This window comes from Parasteatoda tepidariorum, chromosome 1, assembly GCF_043381705.1.
Source record: "Parasteatoda tepidariorum isolate YZ-2023 chromosome 1, CAS_Ptep_4.0, whole genome shotgun sequence".
NCBI lineage: Eukaryota > Metazoa > Arthropoda > Arachnida > Araneae > Theridiidae > Parasteatoda > Parasteatoda tepidariorum.
In genome coordinates, this window is record NC_092204.1 from 67,374,405 (window position 1) to 67,395,297 (window position 20,893).

General features: G+C 28.8%; 1 protein-coding gene across 1 annotated transcript in view; it reads left to right on the forward strand.

Annotated features, from left to right (window-relative positions):
* The first annotated feature begins 226 nt into the window (after nt 1–226).
* LOC107449426 (uncharacterized) overlaps nt 227–20,893 on the forward strand; it is a 56,773-nt gene continuing 36,106 nt past the window's right edge. Inside the window, exons 1-6 of the mRNA XM_043044829.2 lie at nt 227–605; nt 6,819–7,114; nt 7,986–8,112; nt 8,802–9,016; nt 12,880–13,050; nt 17,566–17,922. Of these exons, the coding sequence (XP_042900763.1) occupies nt 571–605; nt 6,819–7,114; nt 7,986–8,112; nt 8,802–9,016; nt 12,880–13,050; nt 17,566–17,922 (1,201 nt within the window). The 5' untranslated portion in view covers nt 227–570. The remainder of the gene's footprint in view (nt 606–6,818; nt 7,115–7,985; nt 8,113–8,801; nt 9,017–12,879; nt 13,051–17,565; nt 17,923–20,893) is intronic.

The following is a 20,893-nucleotide window of genomic DNA, read 5'->3' on the forward strand; positions in this document are numbered from 1 at the left end:
CGTGTACTCAACATGTACAGAAACAGGGTGTCACAATCCACGGCGAGTTTGGAAAAAGACTATTTAAAATTAATTTATAATGCAGAGACTTTTCCTTGGCAAATAACTCATTTGCCTCTATTGACGGATGTACTTTATTGTTTTCTCACGCGCTTCAAAGTGTCAGCCCTCTTTTAATTTAAGTACCTTTCTTTCAAAAGCGAGTCAACTGAAGAAATGGAAAACTCTCTTTATGAAATGATTTGTAAGCAGTCATCATTGGGTCAGTGGGTTAATGAACTGTCTATTTACAACGCCACCTTCTGGTCAGCGGTATTGTGCAGGTGTTTTTTTCTTTCTTTCTTTTTCATCAAAGATATCGTCTGCCCAAAGAAAGAGCTTTATTTGTTTTGTTTTTTCTTCCCTTTTTTTTCTTCCTCTCTTCCTGAAAGAAAAGTTGTTAGAATATTTTTTTGTTCCATGAATGGAACATGTTTCTTCAGAGCAAGAGGAATGAAGTGTGGAATTATCAGTAATTTATCAGAAAGTCCAGCAGATATCGATGAGCATTTAAGGATTATTTATTGAGAAATGAGGTGGGGATTTTTGCATCACCGTTATGATAGGTATGTCATAATAGTATTTTCTGAAATTTTTATTTCTAATAATAAGTTTAGTCTTTTAATCTTATTTAATATAATCTTGATAATAATTAATTGTTAATAATTTATAAACTCAGTAAACTACAAAAAAATATAAATAAACTATCAATTTTTACTTGCTATTCCTTTTTATTTAAATGAGACTGAATTTTTTTTTTTTTTTTCATTGAGACATGAGGTGGAGATTTTTGTATTATCTTTATGTATATCATATTATTATTTTGTTAAATAATACATTTTTATGAAATAATAAATTGATCTTGTTTGTTCCTAGTAATTTATAAATTCGTTTGAAAATTACTCTAGTCAAATAATAGCAAGCTATCGGTTTTTAATTATTACTTTCAGACATTAATATTGTATACTTTTTCAGTAAAGTAATTTACAAATATTTTGCATTTATTTCCTTAATTCAAGCATTATGTAAAATGATATGTATATTTTTTCTCAAATAATAATTTTATGTTTCAAATTAAATTTTCTTTAAGCTATGAAAGTTATAAGCAATTTTCCAATATGCTTAACTTGTAATTATAATATTTCGTAATTATATATAATAATTAAAATTAATTACGTAATCATTGTAAAATTTCTCACTTATAATATGTCAGTATATTTTATTTGTTTCATTATTTCTCTTTCTTGCATTTTTCATTAGTCAACTTTATGAATTTTTATTGTTCTTTAAGCTAGATTATTTCATAATTTCTTTTGACTTGAAGTTTCTAACTTTGTTCTTGAAAAAAGTGTTTCGATAATATTTTAATTTTAAAATTTCAAGTTTAGCTACTTGTATGAAATATCCCCAGTTATGGAACATACTCTTACATTTTACTTTATCCTTTTTTAATATTTGTGGTTGTTTAAATAAACTATCTTTAAAATATAATTCTACACTTAATTTAGTTCGATATTTTTTCTTTAAATTCATAGAAATAAACGTTTGATTCTTCCACTCATTGATTTGTCATACCTGTGATAGGTATATTTTTTAATTAAGATACAATCTAAAATAATCTGTGATAGGTATATTTTTTAATTAAGATACAATCTAATATTTGAAGGAGTGTATGCTATCAATTTTCGTAATTAAACAAATTAAATTATAGATAATCATTTCTTTTAGTTTTATTTGTAACATATTTAGATACTTGCTTTTTTATGAAATTTTTTTTCGAATAATTGCAAAATTATGTCTTAAAATAACTTCATTTGTTTAATTTTCTCACAATTCATTTGTTTTCTTTAAATAAGTGCATTACATTCTGAATCACATATGGTGATATGTTATTTAGAATATAATGTATAATATTTATTTAAACTTTAGTTCCTATTCGTCCCAAAAAATGGACGAAATCGAGTGTTTTTTTTTTTAATAAATTTTTTCTCAATCTATTGAGTTATAGGGAAACTATTTCAGAATTTTCAACTCCATATTATTTTTCTGCATTGAGTAACATTACGGAAACCGGTATTGTTGCAGAAAACATGCTTTTCTCATTCTGAACTGAATTAGTGATATTATAATCTATCTGAAAGAAAAAAATTTCAAATCATGAATCGAAAATTAAATATATGAATTTGTTTAATTACAACAAGAAAAATAATCCGCCCGAAAATTCAATTCAAATTTTCATACTCCAAAGTCAAAAAGATTTCATTCCGTTTTTTTATATATATAAGGAAAAAAAAAAAGGTTGCTACAATTTCTTTTCTTATTTTTCACACTTATTTGTAAAGCTATACGCTTAAGATGAAAATCAAGTAATATTTTTAAAACATTCTATTCAAATTAAATTGTTTTTGTATGTTTCATACAATTTATTTATTTGTCGTTAGTTATTATAAGATTTATTTATTGATAAATGGTTGTTGTCATTAAAATGAAAATTACTCTTCTTTCAAATTAAATTTTCTGAAACTTCAGATTAATAGATTTAGATGTTTTAATTATTTAATTAATATTTTTAGCTTATGTTACATCAATTATGACAATAAGCTGCTTGCTTATAAAATATGTAAGAATACTAATAAATTTACAATTTATAGTATTAATTAATTATACTATAACTTTATAGTGTTATTAATTAATACTATTTATAGTATAATAATTTAAAAGTTTACAAATAAATTTACACATAAAATATGCCATGTGTAAATTTAAAAGTCATTCTTTTTAAATACGAACAGTAACTGTTAATAAAATATTTACTACCAATTATATAATAACAAATCAATTACTACTAGTATTTAACAATTATTTGCTATTTCATTTCTGTATTTATTTCTTGCAACATTAAAAATCTAATCTATAATAATTGATGCAAACTGAGCTGTATATTTTATGACATAAGACTTATCACAAATATTTTATTTACTTCAAGTTAAATTATGCAGTTTTTAAGAGGCGATTTCCAGGCTTTAATTGTCCAATGGGTCACTCAAAATAGCGATGCGGGTCAGCGCGTAACCTTCGGTTTCTCTGACATATTTTAAGATCATTGTAATAATTACAGATTAAAGGTTAACATAGGATCTACGGAATAACTTAATGTTTTTGCATGGATCAACGACCATCATTTCTACAACCTAAAAAAAAAATAAAAGTCATAAGATTTTGGTTGAGATTGTAAACTGAAAATTTCTGCGTTGTAAATTACATATGTGGAGTTGGAATTATAAATTCAAAAGCAAAATGTTTGCTGACAGTTTTTAGGTGAAGAAAAATTGCGTGTTGCAAATGGAGTGAAAACGTAGTGTTTAAATCATTTCATTCTAAGATAAAATTTATATTACTATCTCACGCGTAAATCATTATTTTTCAATTACTTTACCGTTTATTTCATTGGTTATTTCTATGCTTTATATGTAAGAAATTGAAAGTAATGGTTCTGATTTTAATAAAATAAATCTTTCTGTCATCTATTATTTCTGCGAAAATTTCTTGTGCGGAAAAGTTTAGTAGTTATATTTATTACATTCCAACTTTCTTCATTTCTTTTTCGTCCTTAACCAGGATTCACAAGTTTTTGACGATTGATTTTTTTATCTGGTTTTAACCATGGTTTTCTCTGTCATGTCCAAAATCCCTTTAGATATAGTTGAAAATCGTCAAAAACCCAAAATTTTGTCGTGAGGATAATTATTAGCTATTATAAGTCTGGGGAATTTATAAATAAACTTACATATAAAATTATAAGTGATCAATCAATTATTTTGACATTAAACTCTCTTTTTGTTTTGGCAATTGCTGTCAATATTAAATAATTATATAATATTATGTAATATTAAATAATTAATTGATAATTATGTAATATTAAATAATTATAAATAAAAATGCGCAAAATAGCATTTTATCCAATCCGTTAATTTTTTTAACTTTTGAAAATGAAACTAGAAACACAATCATCTTATACGAAAGAAAACATGACAAACATTCTTGTTCAAAAAAAGAGTGCAGAAAATTATCAGAGCCTAATATTTCCTCAAAACTAAGTTTTTCATTAATCAAAATTTCACCGAAAATTTAGCATTTTTTTTTTTTTAGTACGATAACTTTTTAAAAATATTTTTGGTAAGTAAAATTTATATATTGCTAAAAAATTTTGATAACAAAAACAAGAAAAGAATTGCTTTGATTTTTTCACAATTCTCGAATAAACGAGCGTATGTATTAAAAATATTATAAATCAAAATATATGGAAATATTAATAATTTATTAAATTAAATTCAAGGGTCCATCATAAATTTGAGGAATTCCATTAATAAATACGCAATTTGACACGTAATATTTTTTAACAAGAGGCACATTTTTTAACTATAAAAAATTTTGTAAGAATTTTTTGGACTGAACGTTTCCCCAGGGTTGCCTGAATTTTAATCAAAACCTTGTTCACGCGATTGGACATATTCCGCACCTCTGCATATAAGTAATAACAAATATTAAGAATAAAAAGAAAAAAAATTAAGTTGAGATCAAATAATTATTGACGATCACTGATTATAGTAGTATATAATGTTGATTTACTATCTTATAAAACGTCCCTAATGACAAAAAAAAATAAATTCTTTCAGGTTTTTGACAGTTTGGTCAGATTTCGGCATTTTATGACAGTTTTTGACGCTTTTCGACAAGTTTTTGATGTGTCATGTCAACCCTGTCTTTAACCTATTAATGCCAAGTTGGAATACTTCAATCACAGTTTGTATATGTATTAACGGACAATCGAATTTAAGGATTCTGATTTCATCCAAAAAATAATTCTGCCATCGATTATTTTGGGGAAACTAATTTGATCATGAAATATTAATTAGTTCCTATCATTTTCTCACTCTTTCTCTTTTTTTCTTCATTTCGTTAATATTCAAGTTGGAATATTTGATGATATTTTGTCTAGATCTAAATTGGCTAACGAATATAACGATTATGATTTCATCCAAAAATAATTCTTTCATCGATTATTTTGGCGATTACTTGAATTATGAAATATTTATTACTTCCTATAATAATTTTGTTCCTCCTTCTTCTTCAAGTCGGAATATTTCAGTAATATTTTGTTTATATTTAAAAGGCCATAGAATTTAACAATTCTAATTCTAATATATAAATTATTCTCTCATCTATTAGTTTGTTTAAACTATTTTGTAAATGAAATATTAATTACTTCCTCTCATTTTATCTATTTTTACTTTTTCTTCTTAAACTCATTTATGTCCAAGTCAGAATATTTCAATGATATTTTGTCAATATTTAAATGGGCCATCGAATTTAACGATTCTAACTTCAAAAAATAAATGATTTTCTCATCTAATTTCTATATGGATAAACTATTTTGTAAATGAAATATTTACTAGTTCCTATCATTTTATTCCTTCTTACTCTTTCTTCTTTTTCTCGTTAATGTCCAAGTCGAAATATTTTAATGATGTTTTGGTGATATTTAAATGGGCTATATAATATAACGATTCTGATTTCACCTAAAAAAATAATTCTATCAACGATTATTTTGACTATTTTGGTTAACTATTTTGAATATGAAATATTTATTAGTTTCTATTATTTTACTCCTTTTCCTCTTTTTTCTTCAACTTATTAATATCTTAGTCGAAATTGATATTGTTTTTGTTCTTTTAAAATGGGCCATCGAATTTGACGATTCTAACTCCATCAAATAAATTACTCTTTCATTTATTCAATTTAGTTATCATTTTACCTCCTCTTTCTTCTTCAACGCATTTAAGTCCAAGTTGGAATATATCAATGATATGTTGTCTATATTAAAATGGGCTATCGAATCTAACAATTCTAATTTCTTCCAAAAAATAATTACTTTATCGATTATTTTGACGAAACTATTTTGAATAATGTTGTTGTTCATTTACTTCGCACTAGAGCTGCACAATGGGCTATTGGCGATGGTCTGGGAAACATCCCTGAGGATGATCCAAAGACATGCCATCACAATTTTGATCCTTTACAGAGGGGATGGCACCCCCGCTTCGGTAGCCCGAGGACCTGCACGCGAAGTCGAGCACTTTACGGTAGAACAGTTTAACGAGGACCAATACCGCACACCCTCGATCCCTGCGCAAACTGGTCACCCACCCGCACACTGACCGTAGCCAGTGATGCTTGACTTCGGTGATCTGCTGGGAACCGTGTCTTAACGATCAGTCCACTGCGGGACCTATTTTGAATAAGAAATAATTATTAGTTCCCTATCATTTTATCCCCTCTTTCTTCAACTCATTTAACGTTCAAGTCGGAATAATTCAATGACGTTTTGTTTTGTATTTAAATTCCATCCAATCAACTGTTCTGCCATCGTAAGTGAAACTCTCGTGAGTGTAAAATGTCAAATAGTTTCTTTTAAAGAAACTATTAGACATTTCATCCGTATTTTCTCTTAATTGTTAATTTAAATAAGAGGTTGTTTTAAGCTTTTTTTTCAATTAGATGTTTGACTGTTACTTTTTTTTTCAAGTTTTCCAACCAGTATAATTTAAATTTAATTTAAATAGTCAAAGAAACTAATTAATGTCTGACAATGCTAAATATTGCAACATAATTATAATCAATGCATAGTTGTGCTCCTTTTTGTCACAACAACGTCACAAGACAAAGATTAAGTAAATGTATTAATATTAATTCAAAACTGAACACTCTATTCTTTCTAGGTTCAACGTTTTTATTGTCATCATATGCAACTTGTTTTATCTAATCAGTGTAAGTCATGCATTAAGTAGTATAGAAACTTTTGACGCCATAGTTCCTCGCACTGTATCTAGTCATAGACGTCATGAAAGACAAGTCAATTTCCAAAGCACCTCTAGTGACAAAACACCAATACCAACACCAAAAGTTACGAGATTACCACGCATTTCATCTCTGGAGCTTGGAGAAATTGTTGGTAAAGCTGTAGTTGAGATAGACAAGAGGCTTAACTCTTTGGAACAGCGTATATTCAGAAATGGTAAGCTTCTCGACTTTAATACTATGAAATATCGAGTGTTCCAATTATGACAGACAATTTGAAAAATTTATTTTAAAAAGAACTGAAAGGGGTCATAACCACATGTTGTCTCATGTTTTGCCATACGAAGTTTGTATAAAATCCGTTCGATAAGCTAAGTTTATCAGCAATACAATTCAGTAATACTAATGCACGTGAGCTTGCACAGGATAATTTTATTTTCAAAATGCCATTTTAAAAAATATACTCTTCAGTTTATGTTTTCTAAAGTTTAAAATTTTCAAAGCTAAAATTTCATGATTATTTTTTAATTAATTTTAAACAAACAAAAATAGCACCTGCTTATTATTCGCATTATTCTGAATAAACCGTAACCACAGCCTTTAATATATCGTATTTGCCGTTGTACAGGTCATTTGGTAAACCAAATAACGAAAGGAAAGGAACTAATTGTAGTTTTCATTTAAACATTCTACTATTGTGTATGATCTATTCTGATATAAAGATTGCATTCACAACGATATTATTTTAAAGTTATCATTAAGAATTTTATGCAGTCCTTCCATCGTAATAAGATGATTGAAAGCCAAATCCTGATACCGGTTAATTAATTGAAATGGAGATTTCTTAGAAACTGAAACTAAAAGAAGGTATAAGAAACTACCGTAGGAGTCAGAAAAGCTTCGCACCAACGATGATTCTTTTACTAAATGACATCCCATATAGAAATAAGTTGTGTGAAAGTCAACAGTCTTCTTACGGAGGACTGCCTACAGGACTGTTACATGTTTAAAGTTAAAAAAAAATTACAGAATTGCTTTGTCTCTGTACTGTTTTAAAACCGTTGTAAAAAAATATATATCCTCTGTAGGTATTGTGCTTGATCCTGGTAGTCCATCATGGTTTGCAGCAGCATCAGCAAAAACAAAAGTTGCTGCCAAAAACGTTTCCAGAATGGCACTTGTGTCAGAAGAAGCATCAAAGCTTTTACTTCAACAGTAAGAATTTTTTAAAAAATATTTTTACTCATTGCATGTGAATTTACATCGGTTGAAATAAAAAATTCCATGTTAATGTATCCTGCCTCTTGTTTATGCTTTTTAATTGAAAAGAAAATATTTTGTAAACAGATACCTGGTGTTTTTATACATTTTGATGCTAATTTTCTCGAGTATTTTCATTGATTTTTGTTTCACAAATATTGCAGAATTACACTAAAGTTAGTTTCTTCTCAAACTTAGATTATTAATTTCGTTCGGTATAAATTCTTTGCTTAGTGTAAGGCGAAGAATTTTTTTTTATATCGGGTTATTGTTATCATATCTAAAAATATGTCCAATCTATATCTGCAAGATGAACTGCAGGATGCAGGATAAAACTGTAGGATTTTAATTACCTTAACTACATCTGGCTCTATACATTATTTGTTCTATAGCTTAAAGTTGTATTTGATTCTCCGTACTTCATTCTCCTTAACTGCACCAAAAATTCTACTCGATCTTTCATTCACAATAAGTAGTACGAATTTTTAAAGCACTATATTAAATTTTCGAATGAAATATAAAGTTGAGTGACTAAGGATTTATCTGGAACTTCTTGAAAGTGTGGTAAAAAAAATTATTTCGAATTTTTGGAAAACAATTTTCATTTCTTTTAGAGAAAACAAATTGTTCTTGATAATTTTCAGGTATAAGTTGAGTAAAGATCAAGTTCTTCATGCCCTTCCAACCGTTGACATAAGGGGAACAGCTCTGGAAAAAGACTGCCCATTTATGGTTGATTTTCCTTGTCGTCCCAAAAAGTATCGAGCTTATAGTGGATACTGCAACAACGTTCAGAATCCTCGTTGGGGAAATGCAAATACTGGGTACATTCGTTATCTTGCCCCTGATTATTCAAATAGTAAGTACAGTTGATTACTTTATTTTATGATTTATAATATCCCAGAATGCAGTTGATAAATTTTAAGTTGCATAGTATCGTGAGTATAGTATCTTTAAGCTGGTTTTAATACAGAAAAATAAGCGAATACAGTAACTAACTTTTCATCTAATGATCGGGATTTCAAGTATTAGGAAGCAATTTTAGTGGTTAGAGTCCATATCCTTAAAAATATTATAAGTAATTTATGCAGACAACATTTTAAGCTACAAAATTAAGCACAAAAACGCACTTTCTCTAAAGAAGCATGCCTTTTTTCGCCAGATTCGAATTCTTGTCCCTGAAAGTATGGGGGCTAGCCACAATCCTGAAATTGTTTGTAATAAAAGAGTGGGAGGGGAGTTAGAGAGAATATTTCACTATCTCAGAAAGTTGTATTTTTAAATTTTTCTTTCTTAAGAACTTACTGGAGTAAAAATTTTATACCTAACAATTAAAATTCTTTGACCAGCAGTAAATTAAATTATAAATTAAGAAAAATAATCTTTTAATTTACTTCATTAGTTCCAGAATGAAATTAAAATTTCAGAGCAAAGGAACAATCTATTGGGGTCATATTTTTTAGTTTGCGGATAATCTCCATAATTTGAGCTTTAAGGAAATCCCCATCATAAAAAATTATGTTTATTACGAGAAAGTACGTTTCTTTGTCTGATTTTGTAATTTAAATTATGGTCTGCACTAATTGATTGGCATAATTATGGTTAGATTCTTAAATCATTAGGTTTATGTTCTATTACGTGAATCTATTCATCTATCAAAAATTATGCTGGGTGTTCACTTATTTATTTTGCTCACTGTAATACGCAAAAGTGCTACAACCGATTTCTTACGCTAAAAAAAATTTTTTTCAGCTTGAATGGAAATGAGATTGGGATGAGATTTAGTATTAATATGGGAAAGCTGTTTATTAAACTTTACATTGTTTTCTATTATTTCAATTGACTCTTGCACTTCAAGAAGAAGATTACGGATACCAACACATGTGACCTATGACGTCAGCTCCAGCTGATCGCTTATAAGCAAAATGGCATATTAAAGTCGAGTAGAGTTTTTCCACATAAATTAGAATGTTAATTATCGTGAAGATAATTAAATACAATAGAGTATCGCGCATCGAATTTGTTGAAAGATAATTTTTTTCGTGTACGTCTTTTTAACTTAGATTTTTATTTGTTTATGCATTTTATTGTAACCATGATATCTATATATATTGTACCTGGCTACTTCTATGCATAATTAGTTTCTTTATGTCCTACATGGCTTCGTGCTTGTCTTTGTGTTAAGTAAGAAATATATAGTGAAAGAATTGAAATCTTTGTGAAAGAATATAGAATATGTCACTTAAGAAAATTGATACTGGGTGAGCTTGGCTTACTCGAGATCGAATGGAAAAAACAGTTGCTAACGTGAACAAATGCCACTTTTCAACAACCAATCAGGATCGAGATACCATTGCTACGTCACTTGCAGGTATCATATTAAACAACACAATTATTTTACTATAAAAAAGCACGGCGCGATTAAGCTTGATAAGTATGTCATTACAGATGTAATTAAAATTTTTAGAAATCCCAAGTTTATGCAAAATGCCTATAAGAACTTTTCTAATCATAAATACATAATGTATGATTATCATAATACTCAAGTTCTAGCTCCTGTTTGTGTTATATTACGAGTTACAGAAATATTCAAATCTATAACTTCGTAACTTTGATCGCAACTAACGATAGTTCTGAAATAGAACATCATGCATTTATAAAGAACTTATCCAATGAAACTAGGAACACTTATTCGCATTGTATGAGGAGGAATAAGTAAAAACCTATCTTAAATTTGGAATCGAGAGAGACAGCAATGAATTTTAAAGTTTTTATTTATTGTCAATACTGCATATAACATTTTAAATTCTTAATATTGCGTCATTTGTCACCATAAATCTTGCGACACTCATCCAAAAAATTTGAAATTCTTTTATTTTTATAAAATAAATATTCTGCTCCAATTTCATTAAAAAACGTTTTTATTTACATAAGTTGTTCATCATAACGTCAGAGTTCTTTTTCTTCGCCATAGCAACATAAACTTGACAGCTTTTAGAAAATAAAACGATAATAAGTAAAACGAGATAAATTCTAGCTCATAGGTCACACGCAATTAAATAATAAATAAATAGAAAGTATGTACCACCTGCTTTTAACATCAACGTATGCGAAAGAAATGTTCCATGATTATCTCTCATAAAATCTAAGTTGCCATTTTGATGGTCTAACCATGTAACATTGCAAATTAGCGATTTATATTCTGCTCTAATAAAATATCATATAACATATTTTATCTATGATGTTTTCTAATATATTTAATATGTATTCTTCAAGAGCATAAAGCTTTTGTTTAATTAACTAACAAAATATTAAAGTATTCAATAATATTACCACTAATATAGTCATATAGTGCTAGGTTCACTCCTAACTTAATTCTGTTATTAATGATTTATACGAGATGTTCTGTAAGGCCCGGGTTTAATGTATTTTTAAAATCCTTGTAAAAATGCAATTAAAAAATTGTACACATTAGTGTTCACAAACTATTACGTAACTCTTGGGGTAAGACGCTATCGAAATCTACAAATTACAATAGAGAAAGGTAAGATTGACTACATCAAAACCTCTTTGATCACCGCACAGTGGGCCAGCATCCAATGTTTCGTGGCCAAAATTTGTATTTCGATAAAATTTGTTTTAAAATTTGTATTTAGGGGTTTTTATGTGCTGGTAAATTAAATTCATAGTTAAAATTTCGAAATACACTAAAAATAACCCCCCTCNAACAAACAAAATGGCGGCTGAAATATGGCGAGCAAAAATAAAAAAATAATATAGTACGTTTAAATAATTAAATATAGTAATGAAAATATAATAATTTTCATAATTTTATATTAAAAATGAAAAGCAAATTATATTTCTGAAGTAATATTACAAAATAACGCGAAAACATGAAGAAAAAAAACATAATTTTTGTTTTTTGGTTTATTTAGTCCATCTTTGCAATACGAGCAAAATGGGGCAGATTTTTTCGAAAGAAGAAACATCAAAGAAGACAACAAAAAAAAAGTTTAGCTAATTACCTCGTGGAACTTCTTGGAACTAATTTTCGAAAGTCATTCAAACATTGTAAAATGTCAAATGATAAGATATCTGTAAACTATAATTTTGTCAAGAGTATTAACTAATCCGACAAATTTAAAAATTGTACTATAATTTAACACTAATTACTCTGATAAAAATGTAACAGTAAGGTGAAATTCCTATATATATTTCTGAAATAAAAATTTAAAAGTTACATTTGAAACAATTTTTTTAACATATTTTTCATTACATTGTTCTCTTGTCGGTTCAAAAAGTAAATTATAATGTTTGGAATGATTATGAATACTTAATTTGGGATATATTAAAACTGCCTACCAATATTTTAGTTGAAAAATTAATTTTTGACTTTTGGCCAAAGATCATAGTCTTCTGGCCCACAGTGCACCGGAGAGAACAGAGTATTAGAAACACCTTCAAGTTTCATCAGGCGATCAAACTAGTTTTGATGTTTTTTCTCTAACTTTCTGTCACTTGTGATCCAACCAATCACAATTGTTCTGACAGATTTCACTAGCGTTTTCTTATGTTCTTTTTTTTTAAAATTCTTTTATAAATATTCAAGATTTATGTTATATTTTAGACGTAAAGCGTTTAAACGAATTGCTTTCTATTAGAATTTCCTTTTCTTTATTAGTGATTCACAATTTCTAGAATGTCATTACTAATATATTTCAGATGTGAATAATCCACGAGAATCAATTTCCAGACAAGCTCTTCCCAGCGCTCTTGAAGTGAGTCGTTTAGTGCACTCAGATTCCGAGAGACCCCATCCTCATTTAACAGTTTTCCTGGCCATTTTTGCCGAATTCATTTTTCACGACATTTTTCACACATCACAAAGTGCAGGTAATTTTATGACCAAATTAACAATAATTTAATAATATTGTGAAACAAACATTGGGTGAATTTATTAAAAAGCTTATAATTTTGTTTATATTTATATATTAAAGCGTTTGGTAAGGTATGTATGGATTTCATTCTAATGACCTTAAACTGTATCAAACTTCATCACTCCATTATTTACTTTTGATAATTAGTGGAGTTTGTGGGCTCGAATCCCGCCGGCCGAAGACTCCCCATGTAGTAAATGGAGACTGATGCACGTTAAATATGTCGAGTCGCAAAGTCCTCCATGTTCCCATAACAAATCAATATTTCTGGGGGTACTGGATTGGAGATTGATCGTTCTCTGATTCAGGTCAAAATTACGATCTGTGGATGAATGAATGGGTTCGCTCTATAAACAGGTGTGATGTATGGGTGTGGCAGAAGTCGAATTCTTGGCCATAGATGGCGCCACTGGAAAACAAGAACAATCGCAGGCATACGTCAACAACAACAGTAATTATACAGTTTTTAGCATTAGAAAATGCAATAACAGAACATCTGATATACATTTTACATAATATACATATTAGCTTCCTTTTCTTACACAAATTTTTGTTTAGTATTTATTTTTAAAAATATTTATTTTTTTGCTGAAAATATGAAATAATATTTTTTTATTAACTTGTAGAAAAATATCTCTAAATAATTCTTCTAAAATTATACATTTCTACGATTTTTGAAAATAGTAAAATTGTTAAAAAGTTTGGATAGTGTTCAAATATTGTTCATACTTGCTGGAATTTTAATAAGGTTTTATGATCCAAGTTGAACTATATTATCGTGCTACTTAATCAATCGTTCTTAAACTTAAATACCACGGTATTATGGTTCCACTTAACATCTGACGAAAAACAAAAACGAAAACTACGACGAAAAACAAAAACAAAACAAAAAAAACAAAAATAAATAACAATTTATTTAAATCATTAACATTAAAGAAATACTAAATTATAACACGATTGCGTACGTTACAAGTCAAAAATTATTATTAAATGAACATAAAAAGTGCAATATAGCGAAAAATGCAATAAATGGTTACGAAATACAGTGAAGGCTCCATAAAAGACCACCTCTGTGTAGCGACCTCCTCTGTTTGCGACCACTTTTAAGAACTACGTAATTTTTTCCATAGACATTATATTAAGAAAACTTTTTGGAGAGACCATTAAAACCTCCCTCAACTATCTGTTAAACCTCTGCACCAAATATGGAAAAGGTCAAATAAGGAAACACTAAAAAATATCAAAATAATTATTAACAAAACAAATAAGTAGATTCAAATGCATCGAAATATTTGTCAGTGGATCTTAAAGAGCTTTTTTTTGACGATCTCTTCGTCAGTTGCATTTAGAGTGCACTAAAGGCGATGCTATCAATTATTTATTTTTAGAATTGAAAGTTAAATTAGAAAAAAAAAGTTATTTTAGAAAAAAACTAACCATCTCAAGGGAACAAAATTCTTCTCTTTTTTTAAAGCTAATTAATTTTTATAATATAAAATTAAATTAAAACTTAAAGGGGAAAAATATACTTGTTTATTTATATTTATTTAAAATAGTTCGATTTAAAAAGGCGATGCTAACAGTTATTTATTTTTAGAATTGAAAGTTAAATTAGAAAAAAAAAGTTATTTTCGAAAAAAAACTAACCATCTCAAGGAAACAAACTTCTTCCTTTTTTTTAAAAGCTAATTAATTTTTATAATATGAAACTAAATTAAAACTTAAAGGGGAAAAAATATAATTGTCTATTTATATTTATTTAAAATAGTTCTATTATTCATAATTGGCAAAACTGTTTTTACAAATCATTATAGGTAATTTTTATTGGTGTTAAATTTTATTCATCTGTCAGGTTTTCATGACGCCGAAAGAGGTGGGATTTCCGCACCAAGAAAATGACACTGAATACAATTAAAATAGTTAAATAAAATTCATGTACCTTTGATAACTCTTTGAAGTCAATGAAGGTAACACCTAAGAACGACCAACGTTCATCTTACTGTGGAACAGAGAGTGGTCGATTCACCATAGAATCCAAAAACGAATTAATGAGTGGGCTACAGGATTGACACGAATGGCGCGGCGCTACTTGACAAATTCACCAACGCGCTTAAAATCTTTAAGCTCTAATTTTTCGTTATTTTGAAGATTCATATGAAGGCAAAATTTTTACTTTTTTCTTGTTAATGCGATTTTAGTTACAGCCAATACAAGCTTATGAACTCCATGTAAAGGAAATAAATTACTTTAATAGTCTATTTTATAAATATAACTTTTGGTCATCGTTATCGTGCGTTTTTTTGCAGCACATAAGTTTTTAATACTTATTTTCAGTTAAACATTACTTGAAATCAGTTTCTAAAAATGCAGATACATCACTATTAGCTGAACATTTGTGATTTGAAACATCTCCTGATGTACTAAAACATTCTGAGTCACAGAGAATAACAGGAAAACAGTTGAAATCGAATAATTAAATTAAAACTTTGAAAAATATTTAGAAAATTTTGTTGATATTTTTTATTTATTTCACAATTTTATATTTATTTGATAAATCATTTTAAAATACGATAAAAGAAAGTAACTGAAAATTAAAAATGAAAAAGTTTAATTTGGTATTTAATTTCAGGTAGTTCTCAATGCAAACTAATTTTGCGGCATTTACTTTCGTTTTCAGAGAAAACTGGTACGAATTAATCATGACCAAGAAATTTATTTCAAAGAATTTACTATTTCGAAACAAAGCGGATATAAAAATACTTCGAAAAGAATAATAGCTTAGATCAATAAATATAATTAAAATATGAGTCATACTAATTAAATATTAGAAAAGAAAACTTGAAAGTACACTTTTAACTTTTTTATAATTTTAAGATGAATGATAACAATTGAGTTCAAAGAAGGATTATTTCATCTACACTACTTTGCATTCTCACAATTACATATTTAAAATAAACGACTATTTCTTTTCTTTCAATGCGTGGTATATGAATATGATTAACACAAAAGCGCTGCATAAAATGAAATTTTTTTTTTAATCAATTCACTGAATCAAAGTCGTAGATAATCAATTCACAGAACCACAGAACCTACAAATTTGCATTTGAATACTGCGTATCTAATTATTTTTCTTTGTGATTTAAAAAAATGCCGGTTTCTTTTACCGACCTTTATGATACATATTTATACATTCGCCTTTATATTTATATGTTCACTTTTCCTCTTATATTGTTTTTTTTCCCTAAATAACTAAATAATCGACTTAATTTAAAAATGTAATCCTTGTATTTAAATATAAACAACTAATCTAGAGCAACAGATGTCGGGCAGAAATTTAAAGTAGCTTTTAGGAAATAGTAGATGCTTAGAGTTTTTAATGATTCTCCAAGTGCTGGTATTTTAAATTGAGTTTTTAAACTATGAATACTAGTGTGTAAAATAATAAAGTAGTTAGATTTTGTAGTTATTTTCGGAAAATGAAAACATTTCATTTTAATTAAACATGAAGCAGTTTATTCATAAATAGGCTCTCTCTTTCACTTTCGATTAATTTACCACAGATTAAAAACGGTTTCTAATTGGGATTATTTTTTAAATAGGACTCGGAAAACAAATATCAACGATGTTAATTTCGTTATTGTAATCTCTACAAACTATGGTTCAATGGTTCTCTCTGGTTGACTAAACCACAGGTCCCCAACATAGGCGCTTTCGCTCTCTAGTGAGCGTTAAACATTTTTAAAGGAGTGTTGGGACCTTCCAAATGATGTATAAAAAATTACACACAAAAGAAAATTTTTTTAAAGACCGAGTTCACTTCAAAATTAATAATCTTATCTTGTGTCCAAAAACCAATATGTATTTGACTCTGCTTAAGTTACCTGCTACTGAAGCAGTTATTAATTCAACAATTTATAGATGAAAATATAATGCTAACTAATTTCTTTAGTTAATATCTGTTTGATTGTTGTTCTGCAGAAAAGCACTTTTAACATTTGTAAGTTTCATCAGCAATTGCCACGATTTACCTACGATGACGTAACTTACAGGTATCCAATTGCTTATGAGAAAAAATAACTTTAAAGTGATTTAACGTGTTTATAGTACTAACAGGAGAACTTTTCACGATATTTAGGAAGAAATTTTTTTATATAATCCAACGGGACATTTTTTCTCTCAGAATCCTCTTCGTTGCTTAGCAACTGAGAAAAGTTTGATGAAATTCTTTAATTTTCACGATACTGAATTTTAAAGATATTTTCTAAGTAACGGAGTTATTTAAGAAGAAGTTTCCTCAAAACACCGCACAGTGTTCCCTTAAAAAAGTGTTAAATATTTAATCGACTTTTTAACAAAATTCGATTTTTGAAGTTAACATAAAAAACAAGTGCTAGAATATATTCACATCTATCCCCACGTTATATTCACTTGTAGATATAAATCTATTTATTTATTTATTTATATATTATAGGTTACCGAGGACACCGATTGCGATGTTGCGACGTACCATCAGAATTTCTACATCCAGAATGCTTTCCTATCATAGATAACAAATCCACAAGAAGGCCACAGTTATGTGTCAATTATGTGAGATCTTCAAATGTGCCAAGAGCAGGATGTACTCTAGGTACTCGGGAGCAAATTAATCAGGTGACTTCTTTTATTGATGGTTCAGTTATTTATGGTTCTTCAGAAGAAGAAGTCAAACGTCTAAAAGCGAATCAAAATGGGCTTTTAAAGATTCAGGGTCATTTACAGCTATTGCCTCCAGACACAGCTAATCCACATGATTGTAGATCAACTTCAACTCGCAAGTGTTTTTTAGCTGGTAAGAATGGAAATTTTATTGATATAGTAGATATCCAATTATCTGGACTAATCATATCTATCATATAATTGATTATTCAGGTAATTAAATAATAAACAATAAAAGTTTTAGTTTTAGAAGTGAAAAAGAAAACGGAACTTGAACAGGATCTAGTAATTTAGCGACTACAAAAATAATATTGTCCATAAATTTTTTGCAATATATTCTACTACTTCTGAGTTCGTTAATAACTTCTCACATTAAATTAACTCGGGAATACCATTATAGCTCGGGAGTCACCTATTCGCGATCGCAACATTCGAATACGCCATCTGGGGAGAGACCGGTTTCATGCCTTTAGCCCTTCTCCCTTCCCTCTCCTCCTCTTTCCAGTTATATAGGAATGTACTACGATATTTTCCCTCTTCTTAATATTTTTCCTTTTTACTTAATAAAAATATTTTTAAAAATTTCCGTGATACTTTTCTTTAGAACTATGTTTAATGTAGTCTTCAGTTCCATATAGTTTTCCAACTTAAAAGATTTTAATCTATATGAAAATCAAGAGAGAAACTAACGTACTTCCTTCCTCTATGACTTTCCACACGCTAATGGGGAAAGCATGTGAAGTGTTGCCATAGGAAAAGAGTTCTGCTCTACGCCACCTGCAGCCCATTTCGATTGCCAATAATTTCATTTTTTCTTCTTCAAATCGGTCCAGAAAATTTGAAATCTAAATTATAGGTACTAGTATATAGTTCGTTCACCAGGAGTTGGCACTTGGCTCCACCTCCTCTGACGCAGAGTTCATTTCAACACGGGAGTAAGAAGAGAAACATCTCCGCTCTTGAAATTGAGACAGCCCTTAATGCGCGCCAAATACAAACAGTGAATTATTTTTCAGTCACTTACTTCGCTTTGTCATCTGCTATTATACCTTTCGTTTCTCTAGATAATTAAATATATTTTAAACTTAAAAACTGCTGTTTTCCCAGCAAAATGTCTCAAAAAGGACAAATATTCACTCAAAAGAGATAAATATCATTAAATTTAAGAAATATTTAATGTTTAAAAAAATGCACGTAAAGATTGCGAAATAAACATTTTTGCCATACGATTGCCAAATAACAACCTTGTTCAGGATTTCTCACAACCATCTCCCAAAAACAGAGAAATAGTATCTTCGCATACCACGTCATGAAGGCGGAGCCAAGTGCCAACACCTGGTGAACGAACTATACCTGCTGACATAAGCTAGTAAAAAAAAGTAATTGGAGTTCTACTGATATATTTTTATGAATTGGATGTGAATCCAATTCATAAAAATATATCAATAGAACTCCAATTACTTATGAAATATGACAATATTTTGTAGGTGATGTCCGTGTTAATGAAAATATCGGATTGATGGTCATGCACACTATTTGGGTTCGGGAGCATAACAGAATTGCGGGGAAACTGGCGGAACTTAATGCACAATGGACAGATGAACAGCTTTTTGAAGAAACAAGAAAGATTGTTGGAGCTGAGGTAAATCGCAATTACTATTTTTATTTTCTGTTTTATTATATCAGTATGACCGTTAAAATTATTTTTCTTTGCTTTGGAGTAATATTGATTAAGGATTGTTTTTAGTTGCATTCTTTCTTAGTTGTACCATTGTAAATTGTAATCAAGAATATGAAAACAGTTATTATCATTGATGAACTTTAAAGTACACTGGGGAACTTCTTTTACTTCTGTTGCTTAATATTTTTGAAAGGATCTTATACATTTTCGCATAGCTGATTTCAAATATAAAATAAGTTTCTCTCTAGAAGCTGCAGCTATTAATAACACAGTATTCCCGAATATAACGCAACTTCCGAAAATCGAGGAAATAGCGCCATCGAAGGAAAAGCAATTGCTTATGCAATATTTATGTGATCAGATAGATGACGTTGGTTTCAACAGGATTGAGCCACTGTTCATACATCTGAGTCAACCATATCTTTCCTCAGAGCGTTTTTGGGAACTGCCTGATTTTCCACGCTCTGTGACCATTCCCAAAACCCGGACTTGTCACCTCAAGATTATTTTCTATGGAGATATTTAGGGGATATTCATGTTGGGTAATTAGATTGCCCGACATCTAACGACGAACTAAAGGTGAAAATTGAACAATGGATCAAAAACTTTCTCCCACAAATGTTGATTAATGTTTTCGGTAATCTTGTTAATTTGTCAATTGACAGAATACAAAAATTCAACATTTCTAGTAATTTGTGTTCAATAAACAGTCCGTTTCTCTTTTGTCCATGTTTTGCTTTTCTGAGTTGGGTTTTATTTGGGACATACTGTATATTTCACATGCTCCTAATCAGAATTTTTTTCCAATATACTCGAGTGAATAGAAAGTGCTCCACTTCTCTGCTACGTAGAGAGTGGTAGGTAAAAGGTAATAGTATTACATTTCTGTTTATGATGCAGTACTTCAACATCATTTTTTTTGTCTTATTTGTTATTTTTAAAGGAGCAAATGAGTGTCAATGTGCATAGATAAGCCTATACGTTCTTCATGAATTTGTATATTCAGGCAGTAAATGAACTTAACTAAAAATATTATTTTGAAAAAATCTGTAGCTATCTGTAACAAAACTAATTTCAGATTTGATACCTCCACACCCAAATTAGCTGAGATCTATAAGTAATATCTAAGCTACATGTATAAATGCAACAAAAAATTTGTTCCTCAATGTAATATGTCATCCTAAAATACTTATTACTTCTTTTTTCTCTTAAATTTTATAATTTTTTGAAAGCTTATAGTAAGTTTCTTTTAAGTTTCATTAGACCATAGAAAAGAATAAAATTAGTTCCAAGTGACATAAACACTGTTTAATGCGATGAAAATCCAAACACTTGGCAGCTAATAAAAAGAACTTTGAGATCTTCTCTTCAGAAAATGTGGCCGCAAACATTTTTCAATGCGAGGTGTGCTTAAGCGCTGTTT